Source organism: Hyposmocoma kahamanoa, unplaced genomic scaffold, assembly GCF_003589595.1.
Source record: "Hyposmocoma kahamanoa isolate Upper Pololo Valley unplaced genomic scaffold, ASM358959v1 100021, whole genome shotgun sequence".
Classification (NCBI taxonomy): domain Eukaryota; kingdom Metazoa; phylum Arthropoda; class Insecta; order Lepidoptera; family Cosmopterigidae; genus Hyposmocoma; species Hyposmocoma kahamanoa.
Window position 1 is genome coordinate 2,887,317 of NW_020653200.1, and position 21,716 is coordinate 2,909,032.

Below are 21,716 nucleotides of genomic sequence, written 5' to 3' on the forward strand. Positions count from 1 at the left end.
TGCACTTTTAATGGGAGGACGTGCAACCGCTGTGAAAAAATTATTCAATCCGGTTGCCAACCGGCAAGGTGGAGGCGGCATTCCGGGGTTTTTCCTTGGTTGGCGGGGCAGCCCTTCACGGGTTGCTTACCCGCTAATTGGGCCCCCAACTTGCCACCGTCGGCCAGCGGTGCACCGTGCTTCGGATCCCGCTAGCCTCCAGAACCGAGTGTTGAGTGTGGCAGTACAAGAAGCTACTTACTACTCGTAGTTAGACGCAATGCAACTGTTCATACCCAACCACCTAATGGCAACTCCCGAACTCGAGCCGGAACACGGATAAACCATTTGGCGACTCGACTGCGTCGGGAGGGTGCTAACTACCCACGGCCGAAGCCTACCACCAGTAGTTGTTGCTCTTTAGCACCACTCTCTTGTAAGTCTCTTTAGCAAGTCTCTTGTAAGGTCTCGAGGGTATACCTACGGAAGCGAGCAACATCAACCCCCAACATAACGATGACATGACGCGGTAACTCATGCAATTTTAAACTCTTTTCTTCCGCTTTTTCAGCTATAATTGGATATAACTGGAAAATTGTGAAAACAATAATATTAACTAACATTTATATGAAGAAACGTATTAAATTCTTGCTTTTCAAAGAAAATATGACTTCGGTGGCAATTTTTCCCAACTTCGGTGGAAGCTTTTCTGAATTCGGTGGCATAAAATCCTCGAAACCAAGGCCACGGGACTCAGAAAATATATGTTTTTATATTACTAGTATACGACAATACCTCTAAAACCAATAAATTGTTATTAGATTTTAGTTGTCACGACTCATATTATAAAAAATATTACTTACAACCATAAAATTTAGTTTTGAAATATCGTATACACTGAATTAAAATATCAACCTGGACCAAATCCATCGAATTACGTATTTACACGCAAAAAGTCCAAAATAAGGCAACAAATCATCCACCTGTTCAGGGGGGCGATGGACGAATAATACGAACGAATTTTGAAGCTTCTAAAATGCTTCACGTGTGATATGTAGGGTGATTAGTAACTGCCATCGAATTCCCCCATAAGATTTGGACACGCAGCAATCTTGGTATTGTGATAAAACTATAACCTAGTTTATTGTGAAATTCAGATCATTAGTACTGTTATCTAATTTATTATACGTGAACTAAAGTTTAATATTGATATGCGGTCTCAATTCTGAAAAAAATGACACTTTGTGTTGGATTTTTTGTGTTGTCCAGTTTTAGGTATTTCGGATTTTTTCCATTAGGTTCGAAATGTTTATTGGGAATATTTTGTGCTCTTCAGTTAGCTTTTGACTTTATATACTCTTTTTTTGTAGGATTTTGTTTTGATAAATAAGCGGAGTTTATTGCATGGACACAGAAAATTGCGGCTTTGGAGAAATGCCCATTTCGTAATATGTCTCTATCGAGGGTGAAAACCAAACCTGTCAGATTGCGGGCAAGCAGTAGATTTAGCCATTTAGTTTTATTCAAATACTACCTAACTAGGTACCCTAAAAACCGTGGTGCCGTCACAAGCTGGTTATGATGTTCAAAAGACGATACTAAAAAGCCAATTACTAAATTGATATTAATTTAAAAAAATGTATAAGGTAACGCAATTAGGTTAGTTCTGTAATAAAAAAATATGCGTGTTACAATAAAATCCACTGAATGGCCTTGTCCATGATTTACATATATGTAAATATGACAAAGCATATTTAAGTAAAATTTTAATATATTATGCATGTACACACGCCAGCACATCAAGCTACACATTGACGTATCTTGTTCCGTTGCGTTGGAGGCGATTTTCGAACAAAAATGTGTAGTCTGATGTGCCGTTGTCCGTACATATGTTAAACACTTTCTTGTACCACAAAATAAATTACAAATTTTAACAAACAATTTAACTGTACAAATGATAACATCCTATTAATGGGTCTCATCCACCTCGTTCGTCATTTTCACCTTTATTTTTGCCAGTTTTGGCAACTAAAGCTGTTCTATAAAACCATTCAAATCTTATACAAAAGGAGGTTTTATAACAATACTTAAAAACATTAAATTTGAAAAGTTTGTTAAAAAATATTCAGTTAAAACTAAAAAGATTTGCGTTGTGCTGTTAGATGTTGTGTTGTTTATTAAATGTATTTTTTTTTTTAATTTTGCTGTCCAATTGTTAATATTTGTTTTCGTGATAAATTTTATACCTTACTATGATGGCACACAAAACAATAATCGCTTGTACTACAGAGATCCTTTTTTAAGAAGGCGTTACTCAATTTCAAAATGGTTTGGTGTCTGTCATTCTACCGTTCAGGGGACCTGAGTTTCACGAGACTGGCTCATTCAAAAGGAGATCAGATCAAACGACCGATGTATTATCGTCAGCCAAGTTTTAAGAAATTTGAAGTCTACTTACACAACATCACAAACAATATCGAAGAAGTGAGAGATTTAAGTAATAACCTGTGAACTGACGGGAGAATACTTCTAGTTGAAATACACAGTCGAAAACCATCTAGGGGTCTAAGTTACCTTCGTGGTGAATGTTCACCGATTCCACGGCGCCGACTCAACCGGCGAGAGGTAAACCCGGTTGTTTAGTGGGGTAGGCCCTCCAGTCTGGAGGGAGAGTCCCCAAATAACCCCTGAGTCTCCTTGGGCTCAGGGGTATCTAAAATATTTTCCCCCCGTGAAAAAAAGGGGTCCAAATTACCTACTCCGTATAGCCAGATTAAGGTTTGCTCAAATTTGTACAACATGGACTCGTGTGAGCTGAAGTTGGGTTTCATTTTTTGATGGAGCTAGAATCTCTTTGCCTCGGTGAGGACCGACGTCGCGGAGTAATAAGAAGACCTGAAAGATCGTTACGCACTCATATGTTTCGAAGCGACTACGCCCGCCGTACTGTGTCGGGTCTGTTGTGGTTTGGGCAGGTATAACTTCATAAAGATCTTACGGAGTTAGTTTTCAAGAGAAACGACTCTCTCAATGTGTTGTGTGATACATCAGGCTCCTAATTCTTCATATATAACAAGCACTAGCCGTTTGATGGTGTCTTCATGGATCACAATGCTCAAGCACACGGAGCAGGAGAAGTAGACGCATACCTGGCTGAGGTCGGGATCCCAAAATCCCGACTTCAATCCTATTCAGCATCTACGAGACATTCTGAAAATACGTGTTAGCTTTCTCTTTTCTGGCCCCACATACTATCTGAGAGCTTAAAACTGTTATTACTGCCGAATTTGAACGTATTTCTCAGAAAATCGTGAAAACTCTTATACATTGTGTGCCACGAAGAATTGCAGAAGACATCTCGGGAACAGTAGGCCGCACTTGATACTAAGTTTCTTTTTGTCTTTTATGAATATTGTTTAATAAAGGACAATTCTGCCGGACAATTCTCGGAACGAAAACGGGCACAACTGCTGTATAAAGTACGCATAGTTGCGCCTTTTTTCGTTACTAGGGCAGAATTGTCAGCTAAGTGTCACTTCTTTTTTTGTTGGAATTATTAAGTACGTACCATACAAATTAAACCAAGAAAGGCTAATTTACATACCAAACGTTTTTTAATCGTATCAAATTTTTTTGTTCACTATGTTGCATTAATTTATCATTTCGTTACACTTAATACTTAAGGTACTGAAATGATTCAGAGGTGACAGGTTTTTTCTTGCACAGGAATGTATTTTGAGACAAATGTCAGTTACCTATATAAATAAAATAGAAATTGAAAACAAGAGCTAGTGAAAATTGCGATGTCATCTTATTATATCAGAGGTAGAGTTGAAACCCGAAAAGGCTCACTAAGGCTGTTACGATTTTGAGAAAATCAGACGCGGCTTCGAATGCGCATGAACCGATACGGTACAATGCGTCAAGCGTGTTTCATGATGGCGTTCGCTTTATTTCCTCCAATAAATTAAATGTGGTGAGCGTATGTAGAGCATCCTTGTAAACAAACCCTACTCTTTTAGTGACTGACCTGTTCTATAGCATGAACTGTGCGCCTATAATCAGCACTTTCTCATTTTCCAACGCACTATACTAAAAATGTGTATGTATGTACCCTTGACGCATGTTAATATCCTTTAACATATAACAAGATAAGTTTTCACGAATTTACGGTACGAGTTATTAGAGTTAGTCAATATTCGTAGACATACCTTTCTTCAAAGCGTATACTGGAGCGGCTGATGTCACTCCAGGCGCTCATAGATCGCCCACGGCCTCGATGGTACGTGGCACCCGTAGCTAGGGCAGCGGTGGTCGTTGGCCGCCTCTCCAGTTCCACTTCGGGCGGAAAGTTTACTTTGATGGAGCCTCGAGAGGACGGGCCCTCAGCGGATTCTCCGCCGCCGGAGAATTCCATTTCAAAAGCTGCATATTCGGGTCCCTCGTCGTGATCGGCCTCACTGCCGTCACTCGCTGCAGAGAGCGCCTCGTATCCGTAGCCTGGGCGGGCGCCGCCGCCGCCGCATACGGCCGCGTTGGCCCCGCCGCGGCCGCATTCCGACCCTGCAGCCAGCCTTGGCGAGGCTTCGATGCGGCTCAATGACGATGCCTTTGCCGACTGCCCTCGCACATTTAGCGGCGAACTTCGTGATGAGAAGTGGTTGGAATAACGTAGTTTGCTGTGGCGGAACGTGGTGCCGCTTATGATTGTCGGGAAGGACTAAAACTTAGGTAAATTGGTAAACTATCAATAACGGCTTTCACTGTTATTTAGTTCAAAATTGTCTTTCCACCAATTTATCTTTGTCACACTTCCACTCGACACATCAACAAAATTATTGTAGGTTATTTTGTCAAAAGTATCAATCAAATGTGTTCCATGTATATAATACGAATTTAAATTTACCGCGACAAATAGGAAATCACTACAACAATCATCACAATGATATGGTCAGCTTTGCACTGTGTTGTTAGGAATCTCGATTTTATGATTGACAATGTGTATCACTGTGTCTAATGGTTCAATGAGAAAAAATAAAAGACTTCATATCACAATATACGAGTAAATAGTCGCTAAATGCCACGGTTTGTTTCCGTCTGGTGACTATTCTGTAGTCAAATGGTAAGTTTTGTTAATGGGGCAGCTAAACAATACAGCAGTATAGAACGTACTTTCCATGCGTAAAGCGAACGTCGTGAAGTGAGCTGAGTGCTGGTTGGTGAAGTGAAGTGCGCGCAAATAGCGACGACACGACGGGCGGGGCAGATCGATGCGGCAGTCTGGTGGCGGGTGATAGCGCCCATCGCGCCCTTTCGTAGTTCGCCTGCTCACCGCCTCCTGCTAAACACCGCAAATCGCGGTGCTCACCTGTTTGCGCTTGACTTTTCTTTCAATAATACTACTTATACGCATACGCTTAGACAAGTTTATAGGTACCATGATGATGATGAACAACAAGGATCAAATCTTAAAATATTGTTATGGTTCAGTTCGGGTACTGAGCGATATGTATTTCAAATAACTGAATTTAGATCTGCGCGAATACTGAACCACAGCAATATAGTGTGGAGATACACCTTTGCTTATGTTACACGGGGTTATTTCCAAAATATCCGGAAGCTCTTGACACAGTACGAAAGGGATAAGACCACATATATATAGATGAGTCAAGTATTTACCCTTGTTATATTTTTATTGCGTTCTATGTATTTTGTTTAATGTGTCGTTGTAGGTAGGTACGTACAAAGGTCAAATTATCTATCTTGTGATCGGTATACATAAGTACATAACTTCCTCTTTGGCATTGCCGCGACTGCCTAGTAGTGAACAAAACTCAAGATTGTGTATAAATGCTACCAATTACTCAAATACTTTTGAGTGCCATGATCATAATGTTTACGTCTTTGTTTTAAACTGTTGATACAAACTTCGGATGTGTAAAAAAATTGTTGTTACAATATTATCACGAGCTAAGTTCACACAAAATCATTCATTATGTATCGAATTTCCCTCAGAAGATCTCGTAAACTTTTCCAAATGGAGAAAAGTACGGTGTTAATATTATTTACTTTGGCTCTGGTTCCTGTGGCCAAGGTATTTTATTTGAGTTACGGATATTAACTTGATTGTACGAGTACGAACTTGCAATAAGCTCATCAATCAGTCTCAACTATCTTGACTTGACCTCAGAACAAATAGTAGTTCTACGTGAATTTGTGAACATCCATCTCAGTGTTTGAGTTTGGCGATAAATGATGAACACCTGATTAATGCTGAACATTTCAAAGTTCCTCGTCTTTAGTTAGCGTTTTAGTATACCCGTAAAAATTTATAGTTTCAGTAGATATTATTCTTGTTCCAGTCCGCCATTCCAGGAACGTTTTTTTGGAAGCCGCGCATGGCTATTGACCTGTCCATTCCTACTGGTAAGCAAAACAAAAACATGTCTATAATAAAACTGTTAAAACAAAAACATGTCTATAATAAAACTATTAGCGCCCAGTTACACGAGGCGAAGTTATCGCACCGCGTGCGCCAAATTCAAACTGGACTCGCCCGCGTGTCCGGGACGCTCATTTCAGTTAAAACGTAAAAGTTAAATAAATAGAGCGTATTTTGCCATGACAGTTAGACCGTCGCGGATTCCGCTTGGCGACCGCGCGGCAGTACTTTAAAAAAAGTCAGTGTTATTTACAACATCGTGTATTTTTTTGTCTGTTTGATGCATGTCTGAAATCACTTGCGCAGTTACTCCTAAATAAAACCAACGATATACATCTTTGTACCAATAAAAGGATATGACGCATAAGTCTTAATCACTTACTTAGTAGCAGTAGAGTTCCTTGTGAAAGTGATGTGAAGAAACTTGAGAAAGTCGCCAAACAGTGATGTGAGCATTATTGCGTTCCTCTTTTGAAATGTAAGGGCACTGGTGAAATTCAGGCACATGAGATTTGTCAACTTATGCATCAGGATTACGGGCATTGTGGCCTTGCCCCTCAGATCTTTTCGATTTGGAGCTTTGAGTGGCGCTGCAACTGTTATGGACAGGCGTGTAGCTTACCATCAGGCTTGTACGACTTATTTGTCCCGTCAATCGATATAAAAAAAACCTAAAAATATTTTTGTTAACAAAAGTACCTAATTACAGAAGAGGTAAGCGCGTATATTGCATTGACTTCGAACAATCTCCGATCAATAGATAATTGGACGCATTCCCTGTGCTGTTAATAGTTTTGTTTTTAGTTTTTGTCCTGTATGTTTACTAATTTTAAACCATTACTGACTTCTTTAATTACTAGTACTTATGTGGTCAGTGTTTAAAACTATTATAATTATATAATTAAAATTAAATACAAGTGGTAAGGCGATTGAGAGAAGGGGCTTACATAAAAAAAATATTTTCCAGGCTGTTGTTACTCGCAGTTACTATCCGTACCCGCCCTGTGTTCTCGAGTCTAAAGAAACTTTATATTTGTTGTATTTAAAAAAATGTTAATTGTTTTATCATACTTCATACTGTAAGAAACCCCCGAATCGCTTTACATGTTACCTATTCAGATTTCGGTCAGTATAATCTTCGGCACAAATTATCTCAGTACCGGCACGCTGTGATGGCCGTTTTGACAGATCACAAAATAGTGAGGTCAAATCTCAATTCATTATCGTAAAAATACAATCAAATGCGAGCCGGACCTATAAGTTTTTAGATTTATAACTAGTATTGCAAGGGGTAGTTGATTAAAAAGTTTTAATAAAACGAAATTAAAAATGTTTACTTAATATGTCGTCAATTCGAAACTGCTTTGTTTTGCATTGAGCTTTGACACGAGTTTGTCTCCGTATTGTATTTAATTTTTTAAATTTCGAATTTCGAAACACAAAAAAAAAGTTGTGTTGTAAAATTATATATTCCATAAATTTTACTGCACGGCACTAATTGACAACAATGTACAGCAATTATCTCCTTATACACGAGATCACAATATACACACGGGTCTAACCGAGATTTATTTAGTATGGAGAAACTTATTGAGTGCTACCATAGCATAATAAGAGCAAGTAGGAAAATTCCCGCCTGTGCAGCGTGTAAATGCCTACACTTCGCGCGATGCGTAGGGTTGTTACATTATATTTTAGTTGCATTACAGCACAGACATATATATATCTAGATAGACGCCGCAAGTGTACGTACTTCGCGTGCCCAAAGTAAGTGAAATTCACTTACTTGCCGCTGCACACACACACACTTCAGAACGCGCTCGACCGTTATCGTAGATAAACACCAGTCGAAAACGCGAAAAATGCGTAATTGTGCCATTATAAACTGCAAAAGCACCTTAACTGTGGGTAAACGGGTAAACAGGGACGTTTCCTTCCACGGGCAAGTGATTTTGTAATCAGAAGATGCATCATTTATTTTAAAAATAATTATTTTGGTTTTGTACGAATTTCGAGAAAACAAATATGCAACCGAGTGTATGCCTCATGCTTTGTAATACATTGCGACTTTTACTTGGTGTGATATATTTGTGATCCTTTGTTATATGTTATATACGCCATGAGTATCGAACGAACGCACTTTTATATAATGCATTCAGTTTCGTCGTACGGTCGCTTGTATATTTTTTTGGCCAAATTTAACATTTAGTGATACCTACGTTAGGCAACACGACGAAGGTGGTCTAGTTTATTCCACCTAATGCTATCCAAATATACAGAGTAGCAGAGTTAGAAATCCGAGAAATAATAAAGAAATCACAAAAATTTCACACGAGGCCGTCATAAAGTAAACCTCCTCTGATTAATAAGATTATACCATATTTTGTCAGCAGTAACATTTTCACTTGTCTTGGTATTCATCAATTTGATCAATTACCAACAGAAAACCATCTAGTAAAATTAATGAAGGCAGTCGCAAGTTCATACATTGACGTGCGTATTCATTATTTAAGTTAATCGATAAGATGTTCTATTACAAAAAGATGTTATGTAATAAGCTCATTTCACTGGATGAACTATAATTTCAATAATTGAAGTCGATAAAACATTAAAGTCTTAATTTTTACAAGTAATAAACATTTTAAAAAAGCAAGTAAAATAAAGGACTTAACTATCTTATTCTAGTATTTTTCTATTATACTATTATTACGACTACTTGTAATCAACAAATATACTTGAACAAAAATTATTCTATTTAGAATCGATTAATTGAATGGAATACGCGTGTTTACTCGTATTCCGTGCTGAATTAGTACTGACAAATTTTAAAGGAATAGATGTAGACAAAATAAAGTATGAACTAACTGACAATTACAATATATTTAGATATGGGTGTGCTGCTCGGGCTACGATTTGGTAGTACGGTAGGGACTTAAAATACCCACCATACTACTAGTGGGAAAAGTTCTCGTTAAGCTTGAGCGGGCGGATGAAATCTTATTACGTTGTAGTTGACAATAAATCTCACCTCTATTTATAATAAGGCCTCAAATAATGTGCATAACACAATTTATCAGGAGAGGAGTAATGGTTCTGCGAACAAAATTAATCGATAACTATTTGATGCTTTTATAGGAGAATTACAAGATGTCACATGTATTTCTACGTAATTTGTTTCATGCACATAGCTCGTTTTATTTTTATGACTTTTATGTGGTCGAAACCCTTTTTGACATACAATGATCACATGAGGCTTTATCATTGCCAAGGGTATGAAATACAATATAATATTGTAAGACAAGTTGGTTAAGTAACATTTTCGCGATTCTTGTAATAAACAAAAGAAGGGTCGAGTGCCGAGTCATGCGTCCAAATGGATTTTATTAAGAACATTTCTCTTCGGTGCTCCATTCGTGACGTTTCCGAGTGATGAACAGCTGCCACGTAGGTAGTAAGTACTACGGTAATGCTCCGCTCACGGGATAAAATATTCTGTAAATAATTAACTGTTGTGTCACAAAGCAACTGTCACTGTTAGTCACTGCTACATAGTAAGAATAAATAAAATAAAATGACGGTTTATTATCTTACCACGAGACATCAGATCGTATATTATGAAGTAATAAAACTATCTTTTAATTGAATAAAAAACATACTCTTTAATAGAAAAAAAGGAACCGACTTTCAACTTTGCAAATGTACCCTCTTTCCAACAAAAACCAATTATCAAAAACGGTCACAAATGCCGTAATCGTGTAATCGCGTAATATACACATAAAAAAATACAGTCGGATTGAAAAGACTAACAATATTAAATATAAATAGTAATTAATAGATTCAAGCGTTACTTAGCGGAAGTCCAAGTTGCGTTTGTGTTATTTATGTTATGCGGAGCGAATGAGGTACAATTAACTGCATGAAAAAAATATTCAACAGGAGCACAGCTATTTTGCACCCCACCGGGTTCGCGGAGAAGCAAATTAGTTTCCTTTCACTTTTACAAATACAAATAGTGATTAAATTCGACCAAATGCGCAAAAAGCCAAATGGCTAACACATCAAGATCTTCTCTTGTTCTCTTGATGTACGAGATTTATGCAGAACTTTTTCTAATAATAATAAACTTTTTAATTAAAATTTTATTGAATTGTTATTTAATTATTTTTTGTGAAATTACTCCACTAGTTTGTTATAATTATTAATACAAAGATCGAACACTCAGAAAAAATTCCTTCGATCCGGTCAGATTCGAACCGACGTCTTCTTGCATACTGTGCCAGACGCTATACCAACTAAGCCACGAAACGAACCAACGGACATCACGAATTTTTCTATGTGCTTGGGTCGTGTCTTTGTATTTGGTTTTTCAACGACTATTTAGTCTAAACTTTTAAGTAGTATAAACTTTTTATTATGGACTTATTATCTATACAGTTCGAGCAAAATCCTTAAATTATGTGGACATTTCTCCAAAACCGCAATTTTCTGTGTCCATGCACTAAACTCCACTTATTTATCAAAACAAAAATCTACAAGAAAAGACAGTATAATATAGGTCGAAAGTTAACTGGAGAACACAAAATCTTCCCAATAAACCTTTCGGACCTAATGGAAAAAAAAATCCGAATGGTTTAAAACCTGACAACGGTGGCGTGTCCGAAATGCAGAATCCAACACAAAGTGCCATTTTTCTCAAAATTGAAACTGTGTATCAGTATTAGACTTTAGTTCACGTATAAAAAATTAGATGACAGTACTTACTTTTAATCTGAATTTCACAATAAACTAGACTATAGTTTTGTCACAATACCAAGATTGCTGCGTGTCCCAAGCTTACGCGGGAATTCGATGGTACTTATTAATCACGCCAAGATTCAGAGTAAAATTCAAAGAAAATCAGAAGTGAAGCATTTTAGAAGCTTCGCAATTCGTTCGTATTATTCGTCCATCACGCCCCTGCGGCTGGAAAGAACAGGAGGAGGATTTGTAAACACGTAATTCGGTGGATTTGGTCCAGGTTGATTTGTGAATTCGGTGTATACCATATTTCAAAAATTAAATTTTATGGTTATATGCAATATCTTTTATAATATGTGTTGTGACAACTAAAATATAATTACGATTTATTGGTTTTAGAAGTACCGTTCTCGAGTGTGACGTTCGTACCTTTTATTATTAAAATAAACGACGAGATCATCACTAATATAAATTTATTATGGGGGGTAACGTCCCCATAAATAACAGTAACAAAATTCCAAAAAATAGGTCGTTGGTACCATGCCCGTCTAGATTATGCCGTCGCAGACCGGTGGTTCCCTGCTACTGGTCGATCTGGTCTGGTCGGCTACGAGGGCAGGAACGGTGTCGAGATGGTGGGTGACGGCTGTGGTTTGCTCAGTCCTCCAGGAAAATTCAGGGTAACGAATCACACAATGCATGTGATGCAGTGAACCAATACACAGTCTCAAAAATTGCTTGAGCTTCCTCCGCCAACATAGTGAACACCCTGCAGTTTTCAAGGTAACACTATATAGGAAGTGACCAGGTAGCAATTTAGCGTGTTTTGTGTTCACAAGCAGAGCGGAGTTAAAAAGCATAATAATAATGTCATAAGAAGGCGAGTACTAATTTAAATAAGTGGGCACTAAACATACATACTGATATGACTGATACCCACGGCCGTAGTCGAAAGAGCCAGAAAATCAACAAAATAAATTTACGAATGAATTGCAGCACAAAATGAAATAATAATTAAAATGATGAAACACGAATACAGCTACATATTTAAATAGTGATTGCAGTTTAACTAACAATTACAGCTAAGCTACTACACAATAAAATTAAATAACGTTCAACGCTTTGCACCTACCAAAACTGGGTGTGAGATATCACATTTACTTTTCAGAAAAATGAAACCCGAAATACGTCAGGATTATATTTAAAAGTGTCCGCAACACTAGTGTATTATTAAAAGAATAATATATTCTTCGCCGAGTGCGTAAGACGACACACAACGGTTATATTTCAATGTGAACGCTACTCGGTATCTCCCCGGATGACGATTAGGGGCGGACTTACGAGCGGCCGGTTAGCAGCGGCCTAGAATGTTCCAAACCGGTAAGTACAAAAATGCGCTCGAGAACAATAGCGAGAGACAGTCAGGCGCAGAAATGTTAACACACTCAACATACACTCAACACACTCAACACACTCAACATAGCCCCGCACTAATTAATAATTCCATGATTAGTGCTACTATTAAAATGAGAACGATTTGTAAATAAATAATATAATCTCATTGATAAGTATAAATCGTATTTTACTATAATAAAATAGATTTAATTAATTGTGTAAATATTAGAATTAGTATAAGTTAAAATCATATTATGTTTAAATAGTAATATTATATATTTTAAGTTTATATTTCAATAATTGAGTAAATATTTGTTATATTAAGTCTGTTTTTAAATAAAGTTTTAAAATAAACGTGTAACGTTACACGAGTAATATCAATAATATTTGTATATATTTTCTGAATCCTGGGGCCTTGGATTCGGTGGATTTTATGCCATGAAATTCGGAAAAGCTTCCACCGAAATCGGAAAGAAAGAAAAATACGGAAAAACAAAACAAAAATTAGAAATCAAGAAGATGAAGGATCGTGCTAGAAAAGCAAAGATAAAAAGCGATCGGATTATATACACACATCAAAAAAAGTTTGCGATCACTTCGAAAAACTGAAATCTTTTTTGTTACTGTAGATTATATTATGATTTTTTCTTCTTTTTAGATTCTTTATTTAAAAATAAATTAGAACATAAAACAATGACCCCGTTCAATTGTTTTTTCATATAAAAAGGCTTTCAGTCCTAGCTTACGCTCATTCAGAAATCTGATTTAGTCAATTATAAGCGATTCAAGATATTTTTCGCGGAAAGTTGTGATTGAAAAAATGCCAAGAGGATTATCAGAGGTTTTACGAGCTAGAATAGTAACTTTGAGGGAAGAAGGATACACCACGAGAGTAATAGCACGCAGACTTGCTATATCCCAATCCTGTGTCGTGGCTACGTTGCAGAGGTATCACGGAATGGGGAATTTAGCTGACCGACCCCGCAGCGGTCGCCCAACTGTTTTGACAGCTGCCCAAAAGCGCTATATTAGGTTGCTGGCAGCCCGTGATCCAACAATCAACGCCACTAAAATAAAAGCAGAAGTCAGGGCCGCCTCTGGGCTTGAAGTTAGCACGCAGACCGTTCGCAATTGCTTGCACCAGGCTGGATTACGAGCACGGAGGTCTTGGCGAGCTCCGCTCAATTCCCGGCAACGTCAACAACGAAGATTGCAGTGGGCTAGACTTCGGCAAAATGAAGAAGGTGAGGACGAAAACGTTTGGCAAAACTGTCTCTTCGTTGACGAATCCCGAATCAGCACTCATCCAGATAACCGACGTGTCCGTGTCTGGAGAAGACCAGGCGACCGTGAAAGACAAAGAACTGCCACTGGAACAGTTCAGCAAGGCGGAAAATCGGTGTCCTTTTGGGGTGGCATTATGATTGGAGCTAGAACGCCTTTGATCCCGTATCGGGGCTTCATGACAGCAGACAAGTACAAAGCAGTTGCTATTGATGATATCGTCAGACCATTCCGAGTAAACCATGGGTACCAATTTGTACTGGTCGATGATAATGCGCCCGCACATCGAGCTCAACGAGTCAATGCTGCTCTTCAAGAATACGATATCACACGATTAGACTGGCCTGCCGGCTCGCCCGACTTAAACCCAATAGAGCACGCGTGGGATGCTCTTAAACGAGCAGTATGGAACCGTGAGCCACGTCCCCAGACAGTTCCAGAGCTCAGGGAAGCCGCTATTGAAGAATGGGATAGGTTACCCCAGGAAATGCTGGATAACTTGATCCTCAGCATGCCCAGGAGGATCTTCGCATGTATTCGAGCCAGGGGAGGAGTTATTTTATATTGAATTCACACCTTTTAATAATAAATTGTTGTTTAAGTTTAATTAAACAGTCTTTTTCTTTCTATGAAATTTCTATCACTATTACATTATGATTAATGGCTCAATTTTTTAAAATAAATAATAAAAAATAGTTTTATATTTTAATTTCAAACAGGCTATTCCTATTTAAAGAAAGCATACAACATAGATTTTTTCTTGATAAAGTTAAATTTAAAGAATTATAGGAGCTTATGCTATTGATCGCAAACTTTTTTTGATGTGTGTATGAAAGGATAAAATAAAAAGATAGACAGAGGTATGCGAAGAAAAAGCGGAAGCAAAGATTTTGTAGCTGCATGAATTACCTCGTCATTTATAAAAGGTAATGACAGATATTAATCGTGCAAGTTTCCAAAAATATATTGTTTTTGAAGTTATATATATATTTGATATTAGAGTACGTTCTATGATTTTCTTTTTGAAAAGAGGTACGGAAATACTTCGTGATTGGAAAAAGGCTGAACAGCCAAAATTGAAAAGCAATTTTAATGAATAGTCTTAAGATGAAACTTGTTTGCGTTGCTCCGGTTGAATTTTAAAGCTTGATTTAATAGTTAGTCATATTAGTAAATATTTATGTAGATTATTGAATGTTTTTTATTGCATTTTCCGTAATATTTTATACAAAAATTATGCCATTTGTTAAAAAAATCCTGATTTCAGTAGTAGCTGAATTCGGTGGATCAAATATGTCATTAATTATTAAGAATCTAATTGCGCAATTGACGGAATCTTATGTAAGCTTGAGTTATTTTTCCTTCCTGCTCAATGTTTTTTTTCTGAAATTAAGAAAAAAAATTCGACCACTGAAGTCAGAGACTTTAGCCCTTTTAGGAGAAATTCCCTTGTTAGCATATTTAAATTAACGTAATATTTTAATCTGATTCAAATATTTTCGGCAGCCATTTATACATATATTTCCCGAACCAATGCAATGCCTATAAAAAGGACAATCAGTCTTATCCCTTGACCTTGAATGACCTGCAAGGATGCCGTTATTGTGCTGTCCCGAATCCGTCGAAGTGCGGAAGCTGTTCGTTTTCTGACGATGATGGCATAATAATCATCACAACTTTTAAGTACTAATGGAACGTTTATCATATCATTATTAACAACTTCTGCATATAGTATTATAACTATATTGAGACCCCGTATTGATTCCAATTTTTTTTTTACCGATTTACCTTAGAGGACCTGGAGGAATCATCGCCGTCTTTCGACTGAACTGTGGCATAATTTTGAGTTAAGCCCTTTTTGTTAATACATACAGTACACTCAATTCTATTCTAATGTAGATATACTGTCATTCAGTAAATGAATGAGTTATTCTGTCATGTACATAATAGACTATATTGGCATTTTTTGTTACAATGATAAATTTCGTTCTGTAAAATGACTATATAAACGGAGGTCGCAAAGCGGAAGCGCGCGCGGGCTTAAACTAATTAAGTATTAATTTTATTAAATTTCTGCTCCAGTTCCACAATTTGCTCTAACCACGATACAAAATGTTGGAAAGTATATATTATAGTAGTACTTATTGTTAAATCATGCGACTTTATCAGCGTGTAATTAAGAAAAATGTCCCCTTTACTTAAAGAGCTTCCGAAATAGAACAGAACTACGCGAAAACAGATCCGTTTTTTAAATCATATTTATTACTTACTTTGATAAGAATTCGTACCAAGTTTCGGGATAAAAGACCAAAGAAATCCTTTTCTCATGTCAAGTAAAAGTCTGTTACTTCGGAATAATTTGAGATATCGAGATCTAACAATATTTGTGATCTTACGTAGATGTACTATCACCAAAAATGAAGCCTTCACCCTTTTCTTCGGAAGCGGAGATTGTAAATGGCTCCGTCCCTTAATTTCTTGATTTCCTTAATTTATTTTTATGTAAACCGTTTGTATATATAACAAAAAAAACTATTCATTGATAAGTGCTCGCTTGTGACGCTAAAATAACAGCTAAAGTGGTAACGCATTAAGTTTTCTGACAGTACACTCTGAAGGTTTCATCATAATGTAATCAGCTGCTACGGGGTCTATTTTGAACAAATATAGGTACATACAAAAATCAGTTATACTTGCTTTGACATCACATTTAACATTTTGCTATTTCCAAATAAAATAAAGAAATGTAATCAATACGTTGCCGTATCTGTCCCGTTTTAATACGGCCTCACTTACAATATTCCATTCTTTACTGCTTCATTGCATATTGAAGGTCCAATTCCGGGTCTAAACTGTCGAGTTTTGGGAAACTAAGAACTGTACACGATCAACATTTGCCATGTTTTTTTCGAAAATCTATTGTGATAGTTACTCTCTCATACTAAAACTAAGCCGCAGTACCTCTACCACGAATTTACATAGACAGTTATCGACCGCGTAATATAGTTCACATGGCAAATTATACACCGCCTCCAGCTTTAAATAAGTTACATTTTGTATAAAAAATACTCTATGAGGTTGCTAGTGCCAACTGTATAGTGAATATAGGCCTTATAGGATGGAATAATATGAATCTAGGCCAATACATGTTACTCAGAGATAGTACCGGCTATCCTATACTGCAGATTGAGCAGGGCCTTTTCGGGCGCCAAGCGACACTCGCGACGCCTGTAAAGAGATGGCGTTACTCACGGCGCAAGCGAAGTTAACGGGCTACCTACCTATTGCTTTCCAACGTCATTAGTTGCACCGTTTGCACGTTTGCACCCGAATTTCGATAACTTAGGAAACGATTAATTATCGTAAGCGATTACAAGTATTCCATTTTGATCGCGTGTCTTCTAGAGGGCGCCAAGTGATTGCACCGGGCGTTATATAGGCTAGCCCCGGCGTTGCTTAGCCCTTTCAGTACGGGAAAATTCTTTTCTTTTTTTATTGGATTTGATGTAGCATTTTTTAAGCATTTATTTTTAAGAAAAAAATACAAAAAATCTCCTCTCCCAAAACCCTTGCAAAACCCCCCGATGCACGATCATGGCATCCCGTCATGAACCTTACCAAAGCGTTAGCGGTTTTTTATGACTTAATAAAAATTTTGAATAAAAGGAGACTTATAAAGCAAGAAAATCTACTATATTAATGAAACTTAAAGTTTTTCACATGTTTCACATTAAATATAACAACATATGATTTTGTTATTAATTAACACAAAATACTAACTAATCGAGATCGTTTCGTTGATTCGTCGTCAAAATACTCACGAAAATAAGCAAAGGGTGGGCGGCATCCAGTCATAGGGCGAGATGGGTACCTACCACAATTGATCCCTATCATCATATGACATTTGCCTCCACTTCCTTGATCTATGTGGTGACGGTGGGTCAGCCGAACGACTTCGCCTTTCTGATTATGACCGTTCCCGAACAGAAGTATGGCTTTATCTCTCAATCATTCGAGACTTCTTGTCGAATCGCTCTTTCCGCTACCCAGTCGAAGACGCACTCTCCTCCCCTCTAAGAGCTAGACTCCCGCAAGCCTCTGCCCTCTTGCCCCTCCTATTCTCCCTGTACACAATCGACATCCCGAAGTACCAGTCAGTAAATCTCGCCTTATTTGCCGACGACACTACGCTCTATTATTCGGCGCGCAGCTCCAAATTAGAGTCCGCAGCTCTTCCAATCTTCCACCACACGCCTAGGCGAGTGGTTTCGTAGATGGAGAATCGAAGTCAATTCCGACAACAATTCGCGGTCAAATACTTAGAAGTTACGCTCGATAGGAAGCTGTCATTCAAAGCACACGTGAAAACCGTCTGCGCCCACTTTGTTGTAAGCCACCTCCACCCCCTTCTCAACAAGCATAGCAAATAGCTTCGAAATAAGGTGAGATTGTACTCGACCTGCATCCGCCCAATCATGACTTACGTCAGCGTCGCTTATACACCGCCAGCAGACTCTCCAAAATAGATTCATGCGCAACGCGACGGGTGCCCCGTGGTACAGTCAAGAGCACATCAAGCTTGACACTTTGTACTTTGGACCGTTCTTATCGTAAGCGGCATAGAGTTGGATTTAAGTCTTAAGAGTCAAGCTTGGCGTGCTCTTGACCCAGTACCTGCTCAACGCTAACCTCCATATAGATTTAGGGCTCCCCTTACAATAACCCAATTCATGAAATACTTCGACTCTGCTCCTCACCACCCCAACCCCGTTGTGGTGGCTGCATCCAACTACGACCCCCTCAGGGAACAATCGTACGTAGTACCCGTCGGCAAAGGGAAGTCCTCAACGACCCTATCACTCTCGCCTCTTTGAAGGCCAACTAGATCGCTAATCAGTCCCTCTCGTCACGCACGAACCGTCCTCGCCGGCCGTTGTCGTAGAGCCCCTCATTACAGCACGTGCAGTGGTAGATTCTCTCCCACAACACAGCACTTCTGGCGAAAGTCTTCAGTAACGCCCTGAGCCGAGGTCCGCGCCCACTTGGGCGCCCTCAGGCCCGCTACTAAGTTTAGTTTACGGGTTAAGAGCCTTCAGCTCGCCCTTTTCTTCTGGTGGCGCAGTCAAGGCCATCAGAGGCCAACTGCAAAGTGTCCGCAAAAAAAAAACGTACACACTCACTTCCTAGCGCTTGGTGTGCGACGACTACCCATTCGCACTGTAAAATAGTGCTTTTTATTCAGATAAATTGACTGTTATTGTTGTCATCGTGATTATAATAAATTGTGATTAGAATTGACATAAAGTAATAAATCTTTAAAAGTTATTTCCGAGTTTCGCTAACAAGTGATTGCCTTCAACGAATACGGCAGAGTAAGTTTTGTCATTTTAATGGATATTCCATCAGTGCAAACAGATTTACAAGAAATCCAGTTCACAGTCTTAAGAAAATCCTTAAATAATGACGAAATCGTCAAGTTTTAATTCGTGGAAACTGGGGGTCTACTCTAGTTATCCATCTGACATCTGTCCGCAATAATTACTGTCAAATAAACAATACTCGAGTCTGTTAATTTGGTCCAGTATCACTTATTTGACAGTAATTGTTTCGGAGGTATGTTTGACGGTTAACACTACAGAGCCAAAACCTACTATTAACATAACAATCCAAAACTGTTTGATCCTGGCACTCAGGAGAGTCAAAGTTTGGAATAGAATCCAGAAATGATCTGTTGATAGCATCCGGATTTTGTAAATGTGTAGGTAATGCATTACCTAAACAAGTCCCCAGAGCTTTGTTAATTTCATTGACAGAAACTTTGTATTGCCTTACATAGATTTTGAAAAGTGCGTTTGATTTTTATTATACTAAGTGACGAGACGAACAAGCTATGCGCCTGGTGGTAAGCGACACGTCTATCCACAGTAGTTCCAACGCCACTCAGAGCTTCAAATCGCATAGTGTCAGCTTTTTTGGTCAGACTCTATGCGCACTGCAATAACTGCTTGCAGCAAGTGTTGATTGCACGCAGTTGTTTAGATATCTACTTCTCGCAAGCAGTCGGTATTACCAATTATACCTACAAAAAATAGCGCATTCAATTTCCGTTATTGGAATTTTGTTATTATGTTTAATCTTTTGTAAGATGCGTGACTGCTTAGAGCATATAGGACTGGAAGCGTCACCGATAGGCAGTCCCCTCTGTCAAGGTGCAAATAAAAAAATACCATCGCACGATGAACACTATTTTCGAATCGATGTTTTTTCGTTTCCATTATCGAGTTCATCGCGTCAACTGCTCCACAAAATATGTTGTCTTGCGCCAAACAAACTTGCAAAAAGAAATCCGCTACATCCAGTCTAGCCAAGCATGGAAATACATTTCATATACGTGATTAACCAGTACGTAATATTATACATGTCGACACCGTCACGTCGATAACGTTCCGTCTCTAGCGTATACATGAGAATCGATTTTTTTTATAGGCCTATTCTGTGTAGAGTGCCTTTTGTAAAAAGCGTTGTCGACTTTTGTTTCTGTGAGTCCATAGTGAGTCAATGTTGAAATTGAGTACACTTGTTTGCTTGTAGTATTAACTATAAATTTATTCCAGGTAGGCATAGCGGATCTCTATTACGGTCCGGTTCATATCCTACCAAAGAAAACATCAGAGACGGTCAAGTTGTTCTCATTGACGGATATGAAATGGGCTTAACTGCAATTTGCTTTGCTGAGGGTGTATCTACTGCTATGGTATTTGCTCATCTTAATCCATTAAAATCTAATTTTTATACTGACGTCTACAGATGGTTACTGCGATATATTAATATGTAAGTAGTGTTCTGATTGAATGTAAGTACAATGCACATGCTTTTTAAAATATTCTGGAATATCTAGAGGTTCATTATCGTTCTAGAATACCTGAGTGGTTGAATGGTGAAGAGAACATCGTAGACACTACAAAATTATGGCGTCGTCGCTTTTATAATGTGGACTCACTAACACCAAAAATTCTAAGACCTTTACTCTTTTATATACCAAAATCTCAGTGGGATGCCGAGGATAAGGAAATGGTATTATTCAATAAATACGCAAAGGGTGCATTTTCAAAACATTTACGTCTGCCGAGCAAGAAATTCAACAATTTTGCATCATTCGAAACTATTGAAACCAGTGAGTCTGAAGAGTCTTCAAATTATAGTTAAATTCCTGCTTACTTTTCGCGTGCTATGTTGAATCTTTAAGAGTTACTGCTTTTTTGTCAGTTTGGTCATAAAAAGAATTATCAATAAACATGTTTTATTCTTTGTCACTTTTTTAATTAAAATCCAATTTTTACCTATTTATTATCGGTATGTAAAGATCCTCATTCGCAACTGGTCGCGAAAGCGTCCGGAGGGAACTAATTTGACGATTTCAAGTGTAATTTGCTTACCTATTGTCGTGAAGGGACTCTATTAGAAGGGTAACAAGTTATAAAAAAAATAAAACAATACTTACGAACAAAAATTGTGAGTTAGAATACGAGTGTTGAAGAGGCAGTCGAGCGAGTGGTGTAAAGATTGAGCGGGAGGAACTCTTGACCTCGAGCAGTGGGTACTTGGAAGACGTCGTCACACATACCTGTGTGAACGAAGTAATCTGCTTAGGTACCGGTAAAACACCGATAGACAACGACGTTCTTGATTGAAGGAGACACGAAAACTGGTATACGTTGACAGAACCACAGGTATGCTGGTCTGAGCAGCTTGGCACTTGGTCAGCACCAAGTGCTGTCTGGTGGTTAGATAACGCGGTCGGTATGAGCTTTTGAGGAGTATTGAAAAGCGAGCGTAGGTTTACAAAATTGTGTGCAGGCATCAGGGACCACCTCCATAG

At 38.2% G+C, this 21,716-nt stretch overlaps 2 protein-coding genes across 4 annotated transcripts in view; one reads left to right on the forward strand and one right to left on the reverse strand.

Annotated features, from left to right (window-relative positions):
* Positions 1–4,799, reverse strand: part of LOC113225640 (potassium channel subfamily T member 2) — a 169,827-nt gene extending 165,028 nt beyond the window's left edge. For all 3 annotated transcript variants that reach the window (XM_026458017.1, XM_026458023.1, XM_026458011.1), the window contains exon 1: positions 4,191–4,799. In XM_026458017.1, coding sequence (XP_026313802.1) covers positions 4,191–4,396 — 206 coding nt within the window. In that variant the 5' untranslated portion in view covers positions 4,397–4,799. The remainder of the gene's footprint in view (positions 1–4,190) is intronic.
* Positions 4,800–6,016: 1,217 nt separating this feature from the next.
* LOC113240265 lies at positions 6,017–21,043 on the forward strand. The gene is made up of 4 exons (XM_026477526.1): positions 6,017–6,073; positions 6,342–6,405; positions 20,452–20,668; positions 20,755–21,043. The coding sequence occupies exons 1-4, from the start codon at positions 6,017–6,019 to the stop codon at positions 21,041–21,043; spliced, it is 627 nt and encodes a 208-aa protein (XP_026333311.1).
* Positions 21,044–21,716: the final 673 nt, after the last annotated feature.

Coding starts and splice junctions, on each gene's coding strand:
- LOC113240265 (XM_026477526.1), top strand. CDS start 6,017: ATGGAGAAAAGTACGGTGTTAATATTATTTACTTTGGCTCTGGTTCCT. Junction 6,074..6,341: donor CTCTGGTTCCTGTGGCCAAG/GTATTTTATTTG, acceptor TTCTTGTTCCAG/TCCGCCATTCCAGGAACGTT. Junction 20,669..20,754: donor TTACTGCGATATATTAATAT/GTAAGTAGTGTT, acceptor TTATCGTTCTAG/AATACCTGAGTGGTTGAATG.